At 48.1% G+C, this 19,227-nt stretch overlaps 11 protein-coding genes across 11 annotated transcripts; 8 read left to right on the top strand and 3 right to left on the bottom strand.

Annotated features, from left to right (window-relative positions):
- The first annotated feature begins 20 nt into the window (after positions 1 to 20).
- On the top strand, positions 21 to 1,824 carry FOBCDRAFT_214523 (uncharacterized protein). Its single transcript, XM_031173149.3, has one exon. It carries the CDS (start codon positions 67 to 69, stop codon positions 1,438 to 1,440), a length of 1,374 nt encoding a protein of 457 aa, XP_031049934.2. The 5' UTR covers positions 21 to 66; the 3' UTR covers positions 1,441 to 1,824.
- A 244-nt stretch (positions 1,825 to 2,068) lies between these two features.
- On the top strand, positions 2,069 to 3,439 carry FOBCDRAFT_315393 (uncharacterized protein; the record flags this gene model as incomplete). Its single annotated transcript, XM_031173148.2, has 1 exon — positions 2,069 to 3,439. One exon carries the CDS (start codon positions 2,069 to 2,071, stop codon positions 3,437 to 3,439), a length of 1,371 nt encoding a protein of 456 aa, XP_031049933.2.
- Positions 3,440 to 3,867: 428 nt separating this feature from the next.
- Positions 3,868 to 5,150, bottom strand: FOBCDRAFT_196627 (uncharacterized protein; the record flags this gene model as incomplete). The annotated part of the gene is made up of 3 exons (XM_054703269.1): positions 3,868 to 4,239; positions 4,360 to 4,775; positions 5,006 to 5,150. 3 exons carry the CDS (start codon positions 5,148 to 5,150, stop codon positions 3,868 to 3,870), a joined length of 933 nt encoding a protein of 310 aa, XP_054559244.1.
- A 406-nt stretch (positions 5,151 to 5,556) lies between these two features.
- FOBCDRAFT_214522 (uncharacterized protein) lies at positions 5,557 to 6,217 on the bottom strand. Its single transcript, XM_031173146.3, has one exon. It carries the CDS (start codon positions 6,165 to 6,167, stop codon positions 5,673 to 5,675), a length of 495 nt encoding a protein of 164 aa, XP_031049931.2. The 5' UTR covers positions 6,168 to 6,217; the 3' UTR covers positions 5,557 to 5,672.
- Positions 6,218 to 7,278: 1,061 nt separating this feature from the next.
- Positions 7,279 to 7,753, top strand: FOBCDRAFT_268968 (uncharacterized protein; the record flags this gene model as incomplete). Its single annotated transcript, XM_054703268.1, has 3 exons — positions 7,279 to 7,284; positions 7,462 to 7,554; positions 7,604 to 7,753. 3 exons carry the CDS (start codon positions 7,279 to 7,281, stop codon positions 7,751 to 7,753), a joined length of 249 nt encoding a protein of 82 aa, XP_054559243.1.
- A 2,791-nt stretch (positions 7,754 to 10,544) lies between these two features.
- Positions 10,545 to 11,117, top strand: FOBCDRAFT_196625 (uncharacterized protein; the record flags this gene model as incomplete). Its single annotated transcript, XM_031173143.2, has 3 exons — positions 10,545 to 10,781; positions 10,844 to 10,936; positions 10,998 to 11,117. 3 exons carry the CDS (start codon positions 10,545 to 10,547, stop codon positions 11,115 to 11,117), a joined length of 450 nt encoding a protein of 149 aa, XP_031049928.2.
- Positions 11,118 to 11,736: 619 nt separating this feature from the next.
- FOBCDRAFT_14690 (uncharacterized protein) lies at positions 11,737 to 13,092 on the top strand. Its single transcript, XM_031173142.3, has one exon. It carries the CDS (start codon positions 11,866 to 11,868, stop codon positions 12,961 to 12,963), a length of 1,098 nt encoding a protein of 365 aa, XP_031049927.2. The 5' UTR covers positions 11,737 to 11,865; the 3' UTR covers positions 12,964 to 13,092.
- FOBCDRAFT_14689 (uncharacterized protein) lies at positions 13,093 to 14,109 on the bottom strand. Its single transcript, XM_031173141.3, has 2 exons — positions 13,717 to 14,109; positions 13,093 to 13,668 (listed from the first exon to the last, which is right to left on the bottom strand). The coding sequence occupies exons 1-2, from the start codon at positions 14,071 to 14,073 to the stop codon at positions 13,222 to 13,224; spliced, it is 804 nt and encodes a 267-aa protein (XP_031049926.1). The 5' UTR covers positions 14,074 to 14,109; the 3' UTR covers positions 13,093 to 13,221.
- Positions 14,110 to 14,246: 137 nt separating this feature from the next.
- On the top strand, positions 14,247 to 16,149 carry FOBCDRAFT_14687 (GPI transamidase component PIG-T). Its single transcript, XM_031173140.3, has 2 exons — positions 14,247 to 15,074; positions 15,119 to 16,149. The coding sequence occupies exons 1-2, from the start codon at positions 14,312 to 14,314 to the stop codon at positions 16,102 to 16,104; spliced, it is 1,749 nt and encodes a 582-aa protein (XP_031049925.2). The 5' UTR covers positions 14,247 to 14,311; the 3' UTR covers positions 16,105 to 16,149.
- Positions 16,150 to 16,826: 677 nt separating this feature from the next.
- On the top strand, positions 16,827 to 17,443 carry FOBCDRAFT_268963 (uncharacterized protein; the record flags this gene model as incomplete). Its single annotated transcript, XM_031173139.3, has 2 exons — positions 16,827 to 17,057; positions 17,102 to 17,443. The coding sequence occupies 2 exons, from the start codon at positions 16,827 to 16,829 to the stop codon at positions 17,441 to 17,443; spliced, it is 573 nt and encodes a 190-aa protein (XP_031049924.3).
- Positions 17,444 to 18,065: 622 nt separating this feature from the next.
- Positions 18,066 to 19,192, top strand: FOBCDRAFT_196620 (uncharacterized protein; the record flags this gene model as incomplete). Its single annotated transcript, XM_031173138.2, has 4 exons — positions 18,066 to 18,702; positions 18,752 to 18,969; positions 19,016 to 19,108; positions 19,154 to 19,192. The coding sequence occupies 4 exons, from the start codon at positions 18,066 to 18,068 to the stop codon at positions 19,190 to 19,192; spliced, it is 987 nt and encodes a 328-aa protein (XP_031049923.2).
- Positions 19,193 to 19,227: the final 35 nt, after the last annotated feature.

Here is a 19,227-nt window from a genome sequence, read left to right as displayed (position 1 = left end):
AACTTCTTGCACTCACAATCCTTTGTTACTCACGAAATTCACACAAAGGTTTGTGTACAAGAAACAATGGGCGACTCATTCATAGGCAATCTCACAGAGAGTGTCAATCAACTGACGCCGACATCGATCGCCATCTCAGTCGCGGTCTTGCTGGGCAGTCTCATCACGATCTGGCTTCAAAATGGCCCATCAACGCCCAAGGAGCTTCGCAATCTTCGACGAGAAGGCGTGTCATCAAGCAACATGAGCGACCAAACCGATTCCAAATACGACTTTCCTGAGAGCACTGAAAATGATGGCCCAATTCGTATCAAAGCAATCTTTGTGCATCCCATCAAATCTTGCGCCCCAGTCGAATTGAACCGAGCGCAACTCATCAAGAGTGGCTTGGTCTGGGATCGATGTTTCGCTCTGGCGACAGAAGTCAATCGTGCGGAATCAGAAGGGGGCCCGATATGGCGATTCATCAGTCAGCGGACTAAACCGCTCATGTCGCAGATCAAGACCGAGTTATGGCTCAGTCCCGAAGGTAGCGATGCGAGCTCTCCTTTCGACTCCGTGGGATGTCTCGTCTTCAAGTTCCCAGATCCAGATCCTCCGACTCTGTTGGAACAGCTAAAATCCATGCTGTTCTCTCATCCGAGGGAAGTCTCTGCGTTCGTGTCGCTCTCTCCAGATGAAAATTATCTCAATAAGCATGGGATCGCCATGAAGACATTTGCCATTCATTCAAGAGAAGCAAAAGGCTTGGATATGGGAAACGCACCAACCATTGCCGCCATACTCCCCAAACTCAAGCGCTTCCTCAACATCCCCGAGCATCAAAAGCTCACTCTTTTGCGCTGCACACCAAACACTCTCGTGCCAACAGAGAAGAACCTAGCGCCCTTGGAGCACATCGGCAAACCAGCTGTTCACGGTTACACAGACCAACAACCCGTCAACGTGAACAGTCTCGCCTCCGTCCACGCCGTTTCAGCCCTTCTCCCCAAAGAAAACCAGCCTCTCAACGCGCTTCGTTTTCGCGCAAATATTTGGATCACAGGTGCTCCAGCGTTTGTCGAAGAAACATGGAAACGATATCGCGTTGTGCCAAAGCAACAACATGCAGCCTCCCCTTCACTTTCTGTCGTTTGCCGGACATCGCGCTGCACGTTGCCGAACGTGAATCCACTTACTGGTAAATTTGATACAGATAAACCGGACAGTGGAAAAACAAGAGGAAAGGCACAGCCTAGCTCGACGCTTGTTAAGCATCGAACGGTTGAGGATGGAAACCCGAGGGCTTTGGGGTACCTTGGCATGCACTGTGTCCCAGAAAATGCAGGCTTGCAGCAGGCTGCGGACAGTGTTGAAAATCTGTATGTTCAAGTCGGTGATGAGATTGAAGTTCTTGAGCGCGGAGTTCATTTATACGGATCGACTGCCAATGACTACTAGCCTCAGGTCTCTCCGCATGCAATTATCACCAGCTCGGAAATCTCCGAACAAGAAACCCTAAATAGAAACTCTCCGCTACAAGGTCAGCATCTCTACTATCGATATCTTTGTCTAGCGCAGACGATCAATCTTACAAAAAGCCACATTCGATGCCACGCCAACGCCTGTGTTACCATGTAAGCGGTAAAGACGTGTTGATAGGCTATCTCGCTCTTGGTGATTGGACAACGGGTGTTATGCGGGGATGTATGGCGTTTTGTTTGAGTCTGGTTGTTGGGTCATGGTCGAATTCGCACGCTATGGACCATTATTATTAAAAGCTTGAAGAGGGTTTATTTAATGTGACCAAACTCATGATTGAATAATGGATCCATGAGACGTAGCTGTCAGAAGTACTGCAAGGAATTTTTACTTGCTGGAAGTTCCTACTAAAACCTGCAGGACAGCTCCTCAGATATATTACCACAGTGTGCATCTCTCGTTTCAACATACCTGTCTTGCCTGTGGCTTGCCATAGTCTCCTCACATTTAGCTTTTTGTTTGCCCTCCTGCATTTTTCCCCTTTTCTTTCCCTCTTGTTTCCAAAACCTTTGTCTCTTTCATTCTAAGCCCTACAGTCATCCTAATCATGAGTGAACCGGAGCCAACAGCGTTATGGCTTCCTGACGAGGTCCTCTTCAATATCTTGTCCACGTTACAGGACAGTGACGACCCTGATGCAATCTCCACCAAAGAAGCAAACATAACCCTCTTCAACGCGTGCTTGGCATCAAGGCGACTCGAAAGCCTTGCTCAAAGAGTCCTGTATCGCTGCATCGATGCACGGTCATCAAAGTGTCTTTTAACACTTGGCCAAAATCCTCATCTGTGTCGTCTGGTTCGAGAGCTGTATTGCCCTTACGATGAAGAAGTAGTGAATGCCTTGCTACACCCACATTTTCGAAATTATATATGGCTCCCATCCTCATGGAGTGCCAGTTTTCCGAACTGGCTCGAAAGTGAACATGGCCGGCAGGAATACTACGGCCAGGCAACAGCCTTCTGGGTGCAGAGGCTGCCCAACCTGAATAGGCTCACTATCAGCCTGAGCTACGACATGAAAGCCTTGACGGAAATGGTACAAAAGAGTTTGAACGGGCAGCCAAGGCGATTCCCGCGGTTGACGAGAATCGATTTCAAGCTTTGTCCAAGCGGTATACCACCGTGCATCCAGCCGAGCTTGATTCTATTTCAGCTGCCCTTTCTCAAAACAGTGACCATCCATGACATGCCCTTTTTTGCTAAAAGCAGCAGCGGGGACTTGGAAATGCCAAAGAATGCCTGCAAACGACTCGAAAGGCTTGACGCCGACTTTGCATGGATCACACCCGGCAGCTTGCGAAATCTGCTGTCAGTCTGCGAGAGTCTCCGCTTCCTGGACATCAAGGTCAGAACAATGCTATCAACAACGTGTGATCCCTTCAACTACCGTCTTGGTGATTGGATTCAACACTGCCACGCCTTGGAGAGTCTTGACCTTCAAATCAAGGCATCCAGGCGGTGGACGAACGGGTTGACTGGTGGAAGGGAGGTTCAGGAGCAGACATGGGCTGCAAACAACATTGGATCACTCCAGAACCTGACCCGTCTCAAGAGATTCTCCTTGAGCGTGGAGCTTCGTCACTTGACGGTGCCAGGACCCTCCGTTCCCCCTCCCAGTCCGTCGAAGCTTGACTTTGAACTCATGCTTCCAACCTCGATTGAGCAATTTGAGATCAGGAAGATCGGTATTCCGGACTACAAGGCTTTTGTAAGGAACATACGCGAACTTCTCCAGTCAAAGCGGCTTACGAATTTGTTTCAAGTATCTGTGGCAGCTCATTTGAAGCCACATCATGTTGCACATCCGTCCTGGGAGGTACAGTTGCATGGGCCTGGCCAGTTTGACAAAGTCCTTCAGTTGGTGCAAAAGGATCGTAAGGGGACGATCCAATCTTCGCGCTATGATCAGGACGCATGAGCCTTGGGAAGAACTGCATACGGTTTTGTCCGAGGTAGCCATCGTGACAGACTCTTAGTAGTGGTTGATGTTGGTGAGATTTTCAAGGAAGCTTTGCTTCTTAAATTCGGTGACTGGGAAGATGTTTTACGGTCATGGCCGAGTAGCTGCGAGAATCTTTTGGAATGGGCACCATACTTCAAAATGCTCGAAGGTCATGATTTCTTCTGCGCACCATCCTCATTTATCTCATTGTTCACATCGAAGTGCCAGCCCCGTGACCAGATACATGATGATTGATCTTGATTATGAATAACGTCCATCATTGTGGTTAATCTGGGACAAAGGCACTTCTCCACCCATAAGTCGTTCAAAGCCTTAGTAAAAGCCGGGCAAAGTTACCCTAATATCCAAAGTCTTCAGTCAGAGTCATGGCCCTGTTCGTCAGCCTATCTCGCCTGGCTCTGAATCCACTGCATGGCCTTATCATCCGGGTTCTGCCTCGAAGGTAATTCGGGATTGCCCGCTGCGCCGCTGAAAGCCGCGAACAGGATGCACGCCCACTGAATGTCTATGGCTTCCTTGAAGCGTTTCGTTTCGTCTGTTTGCATGTTGATGTGGATAAGGTATCCTGACGGCAGAGGCTTACCCGACCTGGTGAGGTGTCGTAATGCTCCTTCACAAGAAACCGGCGTTGGATTACCTTGATCATGGAACAAATTGAGCTCGTCGATTAACTGCCGCGAGTCACTCCCATGACCTGTGCCGCTGATGTCTATTTCTTGACCGAGACACTTCTTGGTTCGAGGCATCCATCGGAACTGCAACGTCACTTTTGATTCATTCTAGTTGGAGGTCTCCGTGAACATATACTTGAATGCGCAGTAACCCCTTGCCCATAGCTTATGCAAATCAGGATGGAGGCAAATCATGTTCCATACTTTATCGGTGCCTCTCAGTTCATGCGGGTTGTAGACATAGCAATTCCCTCCTAGAAGATTGACACTGGGCAAGCCAGGACCGCGAAACTTGATATCACCAGTCGTGTTGCCATGCTCCTTGGTGTCCCACCATGTGTACGGAATGATGTGGCTAACCATAGGGTCTACTGTACCCAGCACAACACAAGAATTGCCATCACGTTCCAAGCATTTAGCCTCTTCAACCAAGTCACAGACATGGTCATTAAGCTTAAGATTAGTCCCAAACATGGGCATGTCCCAGTTCCAAGGAAAACCGTTATCTGATTCGCACTCGGACACTGAACTCCCAGGAATCGCCGATGATTTCGTGATCTGAGGTGAGGACTGAGCTGGAGTTGGGTCTATGATGCTTCCTACGCAATGTTGAATCAGGTCTAAAGCTTGTTAGCTCATATCTCCGATTCGGAAAATGGGAGGATTCTTACAGTGCTTGCAGAATGGTGCAGTGCCATAGAGATTTCGCTTCAGTTCAAGTGATGAGGCGGGGCGGTAGGTAACCCGTTATGTTCCAAAGGTTGCACTGAAAACACCTGGCCAGGCCTAGAGTGCCTGATAGGTGCCAACAACATGGTCGAAGCATGTTCTGCGCGAAGTCGAACCTCACGAAAGCCCCGTTTCATATAGTTCTCGAGCTGTTTCGCGTATTCCCGCCTTTCCTCGAGTTCGTCCAAGGACAGAAGATGGCCAGGAGCGCTAAAACAGCCAGCGCCATAGATGACGCCTCCTTGCCCTGATGTAGGGCCCGCCATAATTAAGTGAAGTGGTAAGTCCTGTAAGCGAGAGGAGAAGAATCAGAGATAACATAAAGCATAATAGAACGGCTGATAAAAGCTTTACAGCTATGTAATCTGAAATGGAAAAATAGATTGTGGCTTGCGGCCCTCAACTCCATCTTTGAAAGGTTTTTTTTATAAAACCTTACTTATATGTTCAAAGAGTATAGAAAAGGCGCTAAATGCTTCAAATTGCCTTTTGAATAAACTTTAGTATTGAAGCTCTCAACTGAAGTTACCACCAGTCGGGGCTTGAAGTTTCTTCTACCTCATAGCCTTGAGTTAATCACTTTAATCTCTTGAGATTCATCCCATCTCTAGGACAGCAGCCAGATGAACTTGTAAGTGTTATAGGTGTAGATAACAGTGCAACTAATGGGTAGCTAATAGTGGTTTTGATCATAATTTGGTCCATCAACTTTATGTATGTAATTCATAGTAAAACAATTACAACATACCCCTTGTTCTAAAATAAATAATTAAATAGAACAAAGAGAGTTACTCAACACGCACTGACTTTATGGCAGTGAGCAAGGTATCTCGTAGGTCTGTCTCCGTGTGCACCAAATTGGCCCCAAACCTTTTGCAAACCGCCTCAACATTCCCTTTCTTTCGATATCCATCCAGGGCACAGACTATGGACCTTTCTGGTTTCGTCTTGGCAGCCAGCCCTAGCTCCATAAGACTGATTGGGGCCTCAGTTGAAGGGTGGAAAAAGAAAACAATGATGTCTGCAGCCTCTTGCATATCAAGCTCCCACCAAACCTGCTCCTCCCACCGCTTGTCTGAGAAGTCCTCCTTCCATGTACTATCCCAATCTGGTCGGTTTGGGTTGAGAATAGTCACGTGTTGATCCATCAAGGCTTTTGTCAGAGTTTCTCGCCAGTCAGGCTCGCCGGTGCTTGTTGTTATTCCTGCGAGGAAGATGGATGTGTTTTTGTCGTCTGAGTCAGGCCTGCGAGGAGCCATAACAATCTTGGCGTGTTGCTCCATGATGGAGGCTTGGGCACGCAACTCAGTACGTTGCAAGTGAAATGTTGAAGTTGCAGAATCCATGGATGCTGACTGTCCCCGCCTTTGGTGAATATCAACAGCCAGAGGTGGCCAATGATTGGCCACTCAACTTTACGGTCGTCCACAATCTATTTTGGAAATATCACAATTGTTTTGAACACTTCAGACGAACAGCGAAGAATTGGGGGTCGTGTTTGAATTGGTAGATTGTTTTATCTTGAGTTGTTCTATCAACCAACTTTCGCATTCGGCGTTTAGTGATTTGATTGGTGTCCTTATGTCTTCACGCAGCGACATAGCTTGCTAATAGCAAATGCTTGTTAGATTTGGTGAGGGCTCTCGCACAATCGTGTCACATATCTTTCGTGGGACTTTTTTGCAGATAACTATATAGGGGGCAGCTCATGCCTCCTATTCCAACTCACTGATTCACCCTACCTCAGTCATCAGATGATTCTAAATTCATCATAATCTTACCTAAGTTGAAGCGTTCAGGCTCTATAGAGAGTCGCAGTTCTGTGATTTGTCATGCCTAACTTATTCTGGGCAAAAGAGGACCATATCTTCCTATTCTTGTCCTGCATGCTTCTTGGTAGAGCGATGTTGGTACATGGCCCCCCTCGTGCAAGATTCCTCAATCATGGAAAGATATTATTGGGTATAGGCTCCAGTATTCTCATCTCGGTGTCAGATCCTTTGTTATTTTTTAATACTTCTTCTCTTTGTTCTTACAGTCCTGAGTCGTTGGGGCGTTGATCCGTGTAATCGACATGATCCAATCTCAGCTTGACTCTGCTCAAGTGCATGTTCAGTGATTGAACAATGGGGCATCAGCGATAGGAGTATCACCACTTGTTCTCTGGTGTGAACAAGAGAACACCTTGCGCATTTAAATCACAATGGTCTCTTTGTTTCCTCGGGGCATTACTTATTCCCATTCTCACATTTCCACATTCAGCTCACCAAACTTGAATACATCAACCCGTAACAATATACCAATATCCATACGCCTACAAATCTTCAAGCATGACTGACAATAGCGACAAGACTTCTGTCCAGCTTTGGCCTTGGCAGAAGCGAGCTCTCGAGAATGGACGTACGCCACTGCCTGAAAGTCCAGGAGAAAGGCCCTGGCTAAACCTTCCACCAGATACCGAAATATCCGCAACTCCTTTAACGGCCTTAATAAATGCAAGTACCCCTAAACCACGATACTGTGGCTAATATCACCAAATCCATGTCAAAACTAAACATCAGCTAACATCGTTAACAGGTTGTCACACCGCACTCCCGCTGGTGGTCAAAAAGTGACATGAGACGTCTCATTCATCTGAGAAACAGCGGGGAATCCTGGGCTGCTATCAGCGTAAGTATTTGACTTAAAGTATCTAGAACGTAACTAATTTCATTCATAGGCAGAATTCCCAGGCCGGACTCTTCAGGGAGTCAAGCAGACATACCGCAAGCGTCGTTTCGCTACTGAGCGTCAAATGGAGAAAGAGGCGTTCGGAGCGACTTCTGCTGAGCCTTCTCTTATTGACGACAACGATGAGAAGAGCAATTAGTGATTTAAAGATTACAATCTAGGAGTAATGGGGATAACCCTTGCCATGGCCCTCACATCTCCTTTCACAATTACTATATCTTACCCAAATACTACAAAATCCTATCAAGTCACTCTCTTATCTATACTCCGCTGCCACCTACATTGTCCTTTTATCATTGAATTTGCATTGTTACAAAGGTTCTTATATAAACATCGATAAGCGTTATTGTTATTTTCTCTCCCGAGTCAGACTACTTGACGATGGGCTCTGGGATGGCCATGACCAACACGGTTATACTATAAAATCAGGTTCTGATAACTGATAACTTTACAAAAGACGATAGAACTCTCCCAGGTAGTAAGAGATCTTCCTGCTCATCCACCAGAAAGTATTTCGATATTTTATTTCACAACGTTAACACTGACTTCAAATCTCACTATTCAGCTATTTTACTCTTACGTCACAATAATAAAAACAATAACTGAACATATATACAATCAAGCCATTATATTAGAAAATTCTCGGAGGCTCAAATATATTATCATTGCTCTGATACGGCAGTGTAATGACACTGCCATTGGCAACATCAGTACTTCACTCGTGTTCCTCGTTCCTCTCCCTGTTCTTCTCGGATTATGCCTCACAGCTCTCTTCATTTATATCCACAAACAACAAATGACCCAGAGAATAGAAGAACTACAAAAGCATAGTCCGGATGGAGCTCTGGCAGGAAAAGGCACTCAAGCGCGGGTGAACGCCTTTTCCAGAAGGCCCTGGCTAGAGACCATGACTCACCCTGGAAAACTTCTGAGCATCCTTCTGCAAATCGCGAGGTGTCAGGCGCTCCCCAAGACCCCAATTAGGCCGAAGTTCCTGTATAAACCCCAGCTCAAGCCGAAGCAAACGTAAGTCCCAGCACCACAGCTTACTAAACCAATTATCACGAGAGTAGAGACTTGACATACCGTTTCTGAGAGGAGGCTGAATTACGTCGCTTGATAGAAATGAGATCTGGTGGGGCAAAATGGAGTGCCATTGCGGTCAGATTCATATCTAATCTCCCATAGATGATTCATACCTAAGTACTAACAATTCTACAGCAAGCCTTTCCTGACCGCACTTTTGAGGCGCTCAAACAGACCTACCACAAGCGTCGACACGCAGTGGAATAAAAGATCGAGGAGGAGAAAGCCAGTGACAAAGCAGCAAAGAAGGATTAGATCAAGTCTGCCGTCCGACAGATGCAGAGCTATAACAGCCACAACGATGGCAACAATATAACCAAACTCTTCCCGAAAATGATTAGGACAGTAATCCTTGTTCACCACACTATATCAATCGCAGCGACACTCTGAATACTTCCTAGCTATATATATATGTATGTATTGTCCTGGTCTAATAAGACAGTTACACACGCTTTGAAAACACCCAGATTTCCGGCCAGGATATGACCAGATTCGATACTTCAAGCTCACGATTGCTAAAACATGGATTCGTCTAAGGTGATTCGTTTATAGTATAGTCTTTCGCCTCGACCCAGTGCACGACACCTTCAAGGCGTTGGGTATGGTAACTGGCTTCACCAAGTGGCATACGATTTGCCAGAACCATATTTGCTCCAGGCTGTGCTTGTTGCCTGAACTACAAGCGAAGAAACACGAAATCCAACCGCTTTACTTAGGCTTTGACCACATATGCCTTGCTAAAACCTCATAAGGTTTACCAGAAATGAAAAGCTTGGCTCACCTCAACAAATCAACATAAAGCGCAACTCACATCGTTCACGAGCAAACGCACGTTTAGCGAGAGAATTCCATAAAGTCTTGAAAACAGGATCAAGGGGGTCTAATCCAAACAGCCGATAAGAGACACAGGTTCGTCTCAAGCTACAATCAAACCTAATCTACGACGATTTGTTAGGTAGCTTACCGAGATACAAACATTTCACTCTGACAAAAAGTTTCTCTATGCTTTTCCACCATCAAACGTAGTCGTTTAACTGTGACTCAGAGCTTCCTGGCAATGAATATAAATAACTGTACTTCTTCTATTAAACGTTCAATCACTTTCAACCCACATCAACTCTCCCAATGTCTGACCGTATCAAACCGTGGCAACGAAAGGCTCTTGAACGGGGTCGAACTCCCCTTCCAGACGCGCCGGGCTATCGTCCATGGCTGAGGAAGGATACTGATCACGACGCATCGGAGGCTGATAAGTCTAACAAGGGGCCCAGTAGTGGTTCTCAAACGGGATCAGACGTGAGCTCTAGGGTCGAGGTCGGTGGTTCCCTCAAATCCTCTTATCAAAAGCTCATCTAATTATAATAGAGAAATCGCAAGAAAGACGCTTAGTCAAACAGACAAGTTCATTGCAAGTATCAATCGGTGGTTGAAGTTCGCAAATTGAAAGATCCGATTGAAGACAGTGTTGTTCGGGATAGGGGACAATATTCAATTCCGATACAATAGGCTACAATTCATCACAATCCCCTGCCTTATATAACCTTTCATTCACTTCTCTTTGGAACAATAGTCTTCGGCTTGCTATGGTATAGAAAGATGCAGTTGCACTGGTATATGGTCATCCTGACAGTACCTTGTTACCGGCTTTCAATAGAACAATCAAGCTGCCTCATTCACTGTCCTCTGTCAGTGCCCACAGCATTCACTTGTGAATTCGCCAAGAACTTCCAGTAAATATAATTATTTAATCTCTTAGTATAGTAGCTTCTTCAACTGCCAGATCCTCACCTGTTCTTCTACAAGAACACTAACATCACTGTCCTGATCGTTTCCTTATATAAATCATGTCTGGGATCAACAACGAAACTCCTCCTAATGCTCTCAAGCCCTGGCAAGCACGGGCCTTGGCGAAAGACAGAACACCCTTGCCAGAAAGCCCTGGTTGTCGACCATGGCTGGAAGCCAGCTCGACGCAAGATGCGTCTGGACCTGGACAGCAAGCTACGGTAATTACAGGGTCATCCTTTGCTTTACTTCCCTCAACTACCGGGGAAGCCCTCTCCATGTCGGAGGCTGAGACGGTAGGTACCCAGACGCCTATGACTGACTATACATCCAACGCTGACATGATGGTCCTGTGCAGAACAGCAACCAGGGCTACAAGTTCTGGAACCAAGACGAAGTGAAGCGCCTTATCGAGCTGAAGAGGGAGGGCAAGTCATGGAGAGATATCAGCGTAAGTTATCATTTATATTTAGCCACCCGTCCCATCAGAATATTGACATGCTGTTTCTCAGGATCACTTTCCTGGGCGGTCTATCGAAGCGCTCAAGCAGACATATCACAAGCGAAGATCAACTGCTGAAGAACAGATGCGCCCAGTCGCCAAGGGAAAGGAAGATCAGCCGGTGGAATAAAGAAGAGTGTTTGCTTCAGATAGAATGACACGAATTCACTCTCATAACGAATTCCCTGTTTGCTTTCAAACAATGTATCATGTTTAACTCTTGCTTCTCTGGTTCTTTCTTTCTCATGAATTTTTGCTTTGATCTTTATCCATCAAAGGTTTGGAACGCATGCATTCCTGTCATTTCAACTACTCCATGATTAAGCATTCACAAAAAATCTTGTGCCACACTTTTCGTCTTTCCCATCACCAGCCTTTCATCTCGTTCACCAGTCACACTAACAATGACGGTAGATGATGTTTCACCACCAGTAGACTACCCTACGCCAATATGTTGGTGAGATAAGATACATAATTGCCACCAATAAGCATAGAATTCGTCTTATAAGTCATATTAGGTTCAGAATTCAAATTATGAACGTCGTCATGGGCTCAATAAACATTATGATAACCTTAAGTTAAAGCAAGTCATCTATGGTTCAAACTTGGAGCACCAAAGCCGGAGCAACAATTAACCGCATGTGCCTTCCGCCGGCTCCACTTATCACCCGCCGAACCTCCCCCACCTTGCGATGACCCTCTGGATTCCGCGGGGTATCGGTGTTTCGCGAACTTCATCATCCCTCTTGAACTTTCCAGGCCCCCCTCTCCCTTTTGGACAACTCCTCGGCCTAGCTTCTGCGAGGCCAATTGCATTATTTTGAATATCATTTCTTGTCCTGTTTCAACTTCTCTACAAGCAGCCACAACTACCCGCCATGGATGACCAATTTGGAGGACGTACTGACGATGATCTCTTCTACGACGACTTCGAACCGGTCGAGAGCGAGACCGTCGTCACTACTGAAGCCGCACCGGAACCCCAGCCTGAACATGTAGCACCGGTTCAGGAACCCCCTGCTCCTCAAGAGAAACCAGCGCCAGCTCCCGCACCCTCAGCCCCTGCCTCAAAACCCGCTGGCCTCTCCTCGTCACGATATGCCGATAAACCAGCTCCTCCCAAGCCCGCAAAACAAGCTCCCCAACCGACATCCAACGCACCTCCTAACGCTCCAACTGCTCCTCGCGAGAAGAACACCCATGGTTCGCAAAACACCGCCGCCAATTCTGCAGCTCGTCTTCAATCTGGCGCAAACCCGCGACAGAAGCTCACGGACGAAGAACTCGCTGCCAAGATGGAGAAGATGAAGCTCCTTAACGCAGAGAAGGCGCGCAAGTTTGAGAAAGCCGAAAAGGATGAGAAGGATCATGCTGCTGCGTATGCTCGCGGCATGGAGGAGGCTAAGAAGCGTCGCGCCGAGGAAGCTGAGCGACGTAAACGTGGCGAAGAGGACAAGCGCAGGCTTGATGATGAGCGCGCTAAGAACAGAGAGCGAAAACTCAAGGCCATGGGTATGAAGGAGGGTGGATGGGATGAGGGCAAGGATGCTCTTGAAGAGGAGGAAAACCGACGTTTCCGCGGCGCAAATGGTGGTATTCGAGGATCAAGAAGCTCCGGTCTTGGTGGAAGTCGGTACGCTTCAAAGGATAACGAGGAACATGACGTGGATCGCTTCTTGGACGAGCGATATCGTGGTGGAAGGGGTAGAGGTCGTGGTCGAGGAGGACGAGGAGGCCGAGGCGGACGCGGTGGCCATGAAGGCGCACCACCAGCACCAGTCAAACAAGCCGTCCCAGCAGCCGAAGACTTCCCAGCTCTACCCGGTGAGGTCAAGAAGAGCGCACCGGCACCAGCGAATGATAAGCCGGCTTTTGCGGCAGCAGCAGCTGGACCTCCACCACCACTGCCACCACCCACTGGTGGAAAGTGGGATGAAGAGATGGATGAGTATGATGAGCTGAACAAGAAGTCATGAACAAATTGAAAGAGATGGAAGACTAGGAATAGCTTGACAGCGGAGTTGGAAAAATACCATAGGTAGCATCGTTAGACAGCGTCGAAAGCCGAAGCGAGATTGAAAGACTTCTCCTCATTTCTATTTGCCTTTTGGCGCTGAGCTGCTTTTCTAGAAAGGGTATTATCCTGCTCTCCGCCAACTCTTTCATTCTTATTTCCGTCCATTTTATACACAGCGCCAAACGCCTGAACATCCCAATAAATAATTACACATTGATTACCATCCTCCACGGTATCCCCTTCCGCCGCGGCCGCTCCTATATCCTGAACCTCGAGGTCCTCGGGGTCCACCAGGTCCATCGTCATCCATAGGCGCCCTCGATCGGCCCTTCATCTCCTTAGGGAAAGCATCGTACGTCTTCCTCATCTGTGCATATCCCAGATGCATCTTTCCGTAGAAGTGATCGGCCAGGCGTCTGTCATTGTCGAGTCGACTGAGGTAGGCACCACAAACATCGCAGACTTGTAGCTTCTGGTGGCCTGAGGGACCAGATGTGTCGGAGAGGGCTTTGAGTTCCTTTTCGCGGTCGGATTTGGATTGTGAGGCTTGACGGACGCGAAAGAGCTCGTCTTGAGCGCGCGAGACTTCGCCCATTGAGCCTAGGATTTCGACTTCCAGGAGGCCGTTGTTGATGGAAGCTGTGAGGTCGGAAATAGATTTGAGCTAGATAGGTTAGTATCTCGCATTGCATAAACAGGGTTAGGGACGTACCAGAACATTGGTCTGGCGAATCTCATCAGGTGTCTTCTCCAATCGTCTCTGTGCAGCATCGATTCGGCGATTACAGTCATCGATATACTTTTGCAGATCGCGCATATAGTCGTACTCAAATCCGTATTTCTGCTTCTCCCGATCCGATAGACCATCGTACTCCGCTTTCAACCCTTCATTGTGCACCTTCGGACACGGTCCAATATCCTGCTTTGTGTTTGTGAAGAGATCGTGTGGACAGGTGCCTGCGAGATATGATCGACAGACTTTAGGGTCGGTGAGCGATAGTTGAGCGGCGCGCGATGTTGAAGATGCGCCCATGAGCTGCTCGAGCAGCTTTCTCTGTTCAGCGGCCATTGCGAATACGTCGTTTGAAGATGTTGAAAGTTGGCGGGGCCTCAAGATTCAAGATGCGACGGCATGTGGAGGAACGCGCCGGGAAGCTAACTTTCTGCCAAATCCCACCGCTTACCTCATCGAATCCTCCACGTCGCAATAGCTCTCCAAGCTGCGACACCAAATCGATCTCCCAAGGGCAAAGGTGCCATGTGAAGTCTTGATCGACTTCCACACTCTTTCGCCTTTTTCTTTCAAGATGCGCCACTTTCTGGCCTATCTCTTACTGGCCATAGCAAATGGCTTCGCACTCACTTCTGCAGCCGCATCCGGTTATCACGAGCAATTGACGCTTCGACCTTTACCCCTGTCCCAGCTCCTAGCGAGCTTCAACTTCCGAGCCAATACATCGATTGCGGATTTTGAAGCCCATAACTTTCGACTGTTCCCTCGATCCTTGGCGCAGATTCTTCAGTATGCTGGGACACGAGAGTTACATTTACGATTTACGCTAGGACGATGGGATGCTCAGTCGTGGGGTGCTAGACCGTGGGATGGAACACGCGAGGGAGGCACTGGTGTTGAACTCTGGGCGTGGTTGGACGCTGAGACTGATGAAGAGGCGGATGAGAAGTGGTTAACATTGACCAACGCCCTTTCGGGACTGTTCTGCGCCAGTTTGAACTTTATCGATGAGACGAGAACGATTCGACCTGTTATGTCTTTCCAGCCTGACGGCGACCACTCGAACTCGTCGCTTGCGAACATGAGACTTCTTCATGGTGTTTTGCCTCATGAGGTTGTCTGCACAGAGAATCTGACACCCTTCTTGAAGCTGTTGCCGTGCAAGGGCAAGGCTGGTATTGCTACGCTTCTGGATGGCCACAAGCTGTTCGATGCATCGTATCAGAGCATGGCAATTGATGTTCGACCCAAGTGTAATGCGGATGGAGAATGCTTTTTGGAGATGGAAGAGACTGTGGATATGGTTCTTGATGTCAATCGATCCAAGAGACCTCAAAGTATGTCCTTTGATGCTGTTGAATGACCTTTCTAACAATTTTAGACAACCCGATTCCGCGACCCCCTCCTGCTCACGAGCTTCTCTGCGATACCTCCAAACCATACCACTCTGACCACGCATGCTACCCCGCCGACAGTCTTGACGGTCAAGACTGGACTCTATCTCAAGTCTTCGGTCGCCCCATGAAGGGTACATGCCCTCTCACCGACCCCGATGTTCCTCCAGTCTGTGTTCAGATCCCCCAGTCCCGCGACATCTACACCACCGAAGGCGCCCGCGAGATCCGATCCCAAGACGGAAACTCTCGCTGCTACAGTCTCGACACGAACGCCGAACTCACTCTCATGCTCGTCAAGCCCGAATCACAAGACGAGGACAAGATCCTTAATAAGCCCGAGACACCCCTTCTCTACGCTGATCGCAGCTTCAACGGCCACGGCCAGGAACACGGTGGTGTACAGGCCATCTTGAGCAACCCTAGTGACACCGATGTTGAGTTCGTCTACATGGAGTCACTGCCATGGTTCATGCGTATCTATCTTCACACCCTCTCGGCCCGTATTGCCGATTCGCCTTGGTCGAACTCGAGCGACCTGATCAAGGAGATCTACTACCGTCCCGCACTCGACCGCGCAAGGGGTACACAGCTTGAACTCCTCATGCGCATTCCGCCGCACTGTACCGTTTTCCTGACATACGATTTCGAAAAGTCCATTTTGCGATACACCGAATATCCTCCTGACGCTAACAGAGGTTTCGACGTCGCCGCCGCTGTCATCACAACATTAGAGCCCAAGGTTCTCAACATCCGCACTACGACACTGCTGCTGTACCTACCCACGCCTGATTTTAGCATGCCCTATAACGTCATTATCTTTACATCAACGGCGATCGCACTGGCATTTGGAGGATTGTACAATATTTTGGTCAGGAGATTTGTGGGTGCCGATGAGGCGCAGAGTACGGCTTTGAAGGCGAAGCTGTTGGGACTTGTTAATAGAATGAAGGGCAAGGCTGGGAAGCAATAGATATGATGTATGAGTTATTTTCTTGGTTGCAATACAAGATCTTCCTGTTAGCTCTGCAGTCGTCTTCAGCTGGCATGGTCCTGCGATCCGAGTACATGGCCTTGGGGAAGATATCACGAATGACGGTCAACGCGATCAAGTGTGTCCCCGGTCTTACCGTCTTGTCACGTCGACCCTGCATTGTGCTTGTTGAAGCATCATCGGGCCGCGTCATTAGATCTGGGGAACGTGGACACGAACTTATCGCATCTCTGTTGAGGTTCCAGATGACGAGTTGAGGTGTACATGTGTTCAGGGTCCTCGAGGCACTCAAGGGCTGCCCAAATTGTAGTTGGCGTCTTCAAGGACGACGTGGACGTTATCGCAACAGCCTCGAATGGAACAAGAGGTCAAATCTACACGTGGAGGAGAAGACGAAGAGCCGAACACAACATTACTCTGGAGTTCTACAATACAACAGAGATTTAAATGATGAGAAGTATTTATGGCATATTCTGATCATCTCTTCTTCGAGGCATTCCCGCGAGATGTAAACGAGATAAGAAGGTATCGAGTAGAAAAGGCTCGGGCCTTCCTCTCTTTCTCAATCGCCTTCATCTCGCCCAATCTATCCGCATTTTCCACGACATCCCCTGCCCAACATCATCATCTTGTAGCACTCCAGCTGCCAGCTTCTCGCATTCCATGTCAACACTTAAATGCGCCTTGCGCAGTTCGCAACCATGAGACTCCTCGCTCTACTTCTCCTGATCATCGTCGCGGTGAATGCATACTACACCCTCTCTGTCTACGCACCTTCGCTTCCTCAAATCCACGCGCGCATCATCAATGCAAGGAATAAAGCTTTCATCATCGGCGCCACGAAACCCAGCACGTTCTGCGGTCTTGACAATGCTACTGAATGCCCCGATGGCACATCCACACAAGTCGATGGAAACATGACTGGTCTCGCAGTAAGTCACATCGCCATTCACTCAGCCCATACTCATAGCAACAGGCTGCAGTCCCAGGCGGTCAATTCATCTTCGTCGCTCCCGACGGAATCATATCCTACCCGCCAGCACACTCCGCCCTCCGGCCCCCAGGCTCACAAATGGGCGGGTTCCATCCCGTGCATGTCATCTCAGAGTGTAAGATGCCTGTCACGATACTCATGTGGTCACCGGAGAACGCAAATCCCGGACTTTGGGCTTGTCCAACGGCGAGGAATGTCCCGATCACGAAGGAGGCCGTTCTCAAGGCGACAACGGGCACTTTTACGGGAAGCGGCTGTTTGACTGTTGAGGGGATTGAGATTCAGACTGCAGGGGATAAGTTCGCTGCTTGGGCTTATACGTAGGAGGAGTTTGGAGGATGTGACAGGTGATTAGTAGGATGATGTGGACGATAGTCGATAGAGAATATCATTTCGGTGTGCTTCGGGCGATGATTCCCAGTTACCAGCGTCGCTTGCTGCTTTTTATCTTTGTCATAAATTTAGATCCTGAGTCTGTCATTGTTCCTTGTCATGTGTCGCAGCGATATGCTTAACATCAGTCTCTATCCTCAATGTGAGGCCTTCGAATCAGTCCCCAACTAAGCAGTTGCTTCTTTCAGCACACTCGGTCAATATTACCATTCCTTTGACTATAAAGATAGAGCTCCCGTGGAACCGTCAATCTTGCCCTTGTTTGATGGAGTTCATGATGGCATTCCCCCACTAGCCCTGCACCCCGCAACTTTGTGGCTGCATATTATGTCCAGCTGCCCTGATAGAGTGTCTGACTGGGTAATGTCTCGCCGAAATCTTACCATTTTTGGTAAGAAACTAAGATCTTTTTTCGGAGACATTTTCCATGTGTGTAAGTGGCTCCCAATCATGAAGCTGTGTCCTCCTTGTATAAGTGATAAAATTTCGACCTCCCACGAATGTTTGACCACTTCATGTCAATTCAATTGCTGCCAGACTGATTTCCTGCACTATGGCCCAGACTGCGACACAAACTGCTCAACATGCTTTCGAGGAGGGCTATCTCGTAAATGATGGACTTCTTGACTCCGGCATGATTGGAAAGCTCAAACAGTCGTATCCATCCGAACCGATCGAAGCCCTGAGAGCCCGCTACGAGAGAGAAGGATATCTCTTTATGAAAGGCCTTCTTCCTCGCTCTGACGTACTCGGCTGCCGAGAAGCATACTTCAATTTTCTCAGCCCCAGTGGTGTTCTACAACCCAATTCGGCTCCCGTTGATGGTATCTTCGATCCTGACAACAAAGGCGTCAACTATCCTAGTATCGGTGCCGGCCCTTTTGGCAAAGATCAAATCAACCCAGGTTCATTCGCTAGTCTTGCGGAGAAAGCTCATACAGAGGACTTCTACCTTGAGTTTTCGAGACATCCAGCCTTGAGAGACTTTGTTTCCAACTTGAAAGGCTGGGGCGATGATACAAAGTTACTCCCAAGGTCTTTGTTGAGGAATAATACGCCGCATAACAATGCAATTGGAGTGCACTATGATCAGTCGTTTCTACGATATGGAGAGCCTACTTCAGTGACAGCTTGGGTTCCGATTGGGGACATCAGTTTACAGGGCGGCGGGCTGATATACCTCGAAGGCAGTGAGTCTTCCTTCAAAGCATGGAGATCCCCAAGCTAACCGCCAAAAAGGCGACACTCTAGGTCGAACACTGGAAGATGCATTTAACAAAAAGGCTAGGGACGGCGGTATGACTGAAGAGGAACGCATTGATGCATTCAATAAGAACATGATGTCCAATGGTTTCTTAGAACTCGGTCCCATCAAATTTCTAGAAGATAATGGAGGTGGAAGATGGCTTTTGACAGAGTATGAAGCCGGCGATGTTGTTTTTCACAAACCACATATGGTACGTATCTGCGATACTTAGATGAGACTCGGCTGATGCTGTGTAGATTCATGCTTCAACTATCAACAAGGATTCTGAGAACCGAATTCGACTTGGAACAGATTTGAGATTCGTGGATTCTTCGAGACCTCACGATACGGTATGTGATTCTTATACATGAAGGATCGGACTAATCGTGATGCAGAGATGGTCTGCTCCTTTTCGGCTCGATGATGGGCTGTGAAATGGTGAATCAAGGCTGTGGTTTCAGCTTTTGAC

The sequence above is a fragment of the Fusarium oxysporum genome, chromosome II, assembly GCF_013085055.1.
Source record: "Fusarium oxysporum Fo47 chromosome II, complete sequence".
In the NCBI taxonomy this organism is placed as follows: Eukaryota; Fungi; Ascomycota; class Sordariomycetes; order Hypocreales; family Nectriaceae; genus Fusarium; species Fusarium oxysporum.
The sequence above is the reverse complement of the archived record's forward strand: the minus strand, read 5'-3'. Positions and strand labels throughout refer to the sequence as shown.

Excerpts from the sequence above, each read along its gene's own strand:
- FOBCDRAFT_214523 (XM_031173149.3), top strand. The coding sequence starts at position 67 with ATGGGCGACTCATTCATAGGCAATCTCACAGAGAGTGTCAATCAACTG.
- FOBCDRAFT_214522 (XM_031173146.3), bottom strand. The coding sequence starts at position 6,167 with ATGGAGCAACACGCCAAGATTGTTATGGCTCCTCGCAGGCCTGACTCA.
- FOBCDRAFT_14690 (XM_031173142.3), top strand. The coding sequence starts at position 11,866 with ATGGATGACCAATTTGGAGGACGTACTGACGATGATCTCTTCTACGAC.
- FOBCDRAFT_14689 (XM_031173141.3), bottom strand. The coding sequence starts at position 14,073 with ATGGCCGCTGAACAGAGAAAGCTGCTCGAGCAGCTCATGGGCGCATCT. Across the intron at positions 13,669-13,716 it reads TTCGCCAGACCAATGTTCTG|CTCAAATCTATTTCCGACCT; the intron begins GTACGTCCCTAA and ends TAACCTATCTAG.
- FOBCDRAFT_14687 (XM_031173140.3), top strand. The coding sequence starts at position 14,312 with ATGCGCCACTTTCTGGCCTATCTCTTACTGGCCATAGCAAATGGCTTC. Across the intron at positions 15,075-15,118 it reads TCGATCCAAGAGACCTCAAA|ACAACCCGATTCCGCGACCC; the intron begins GTATGTCCTTTG and ends TAACAATTTTAG.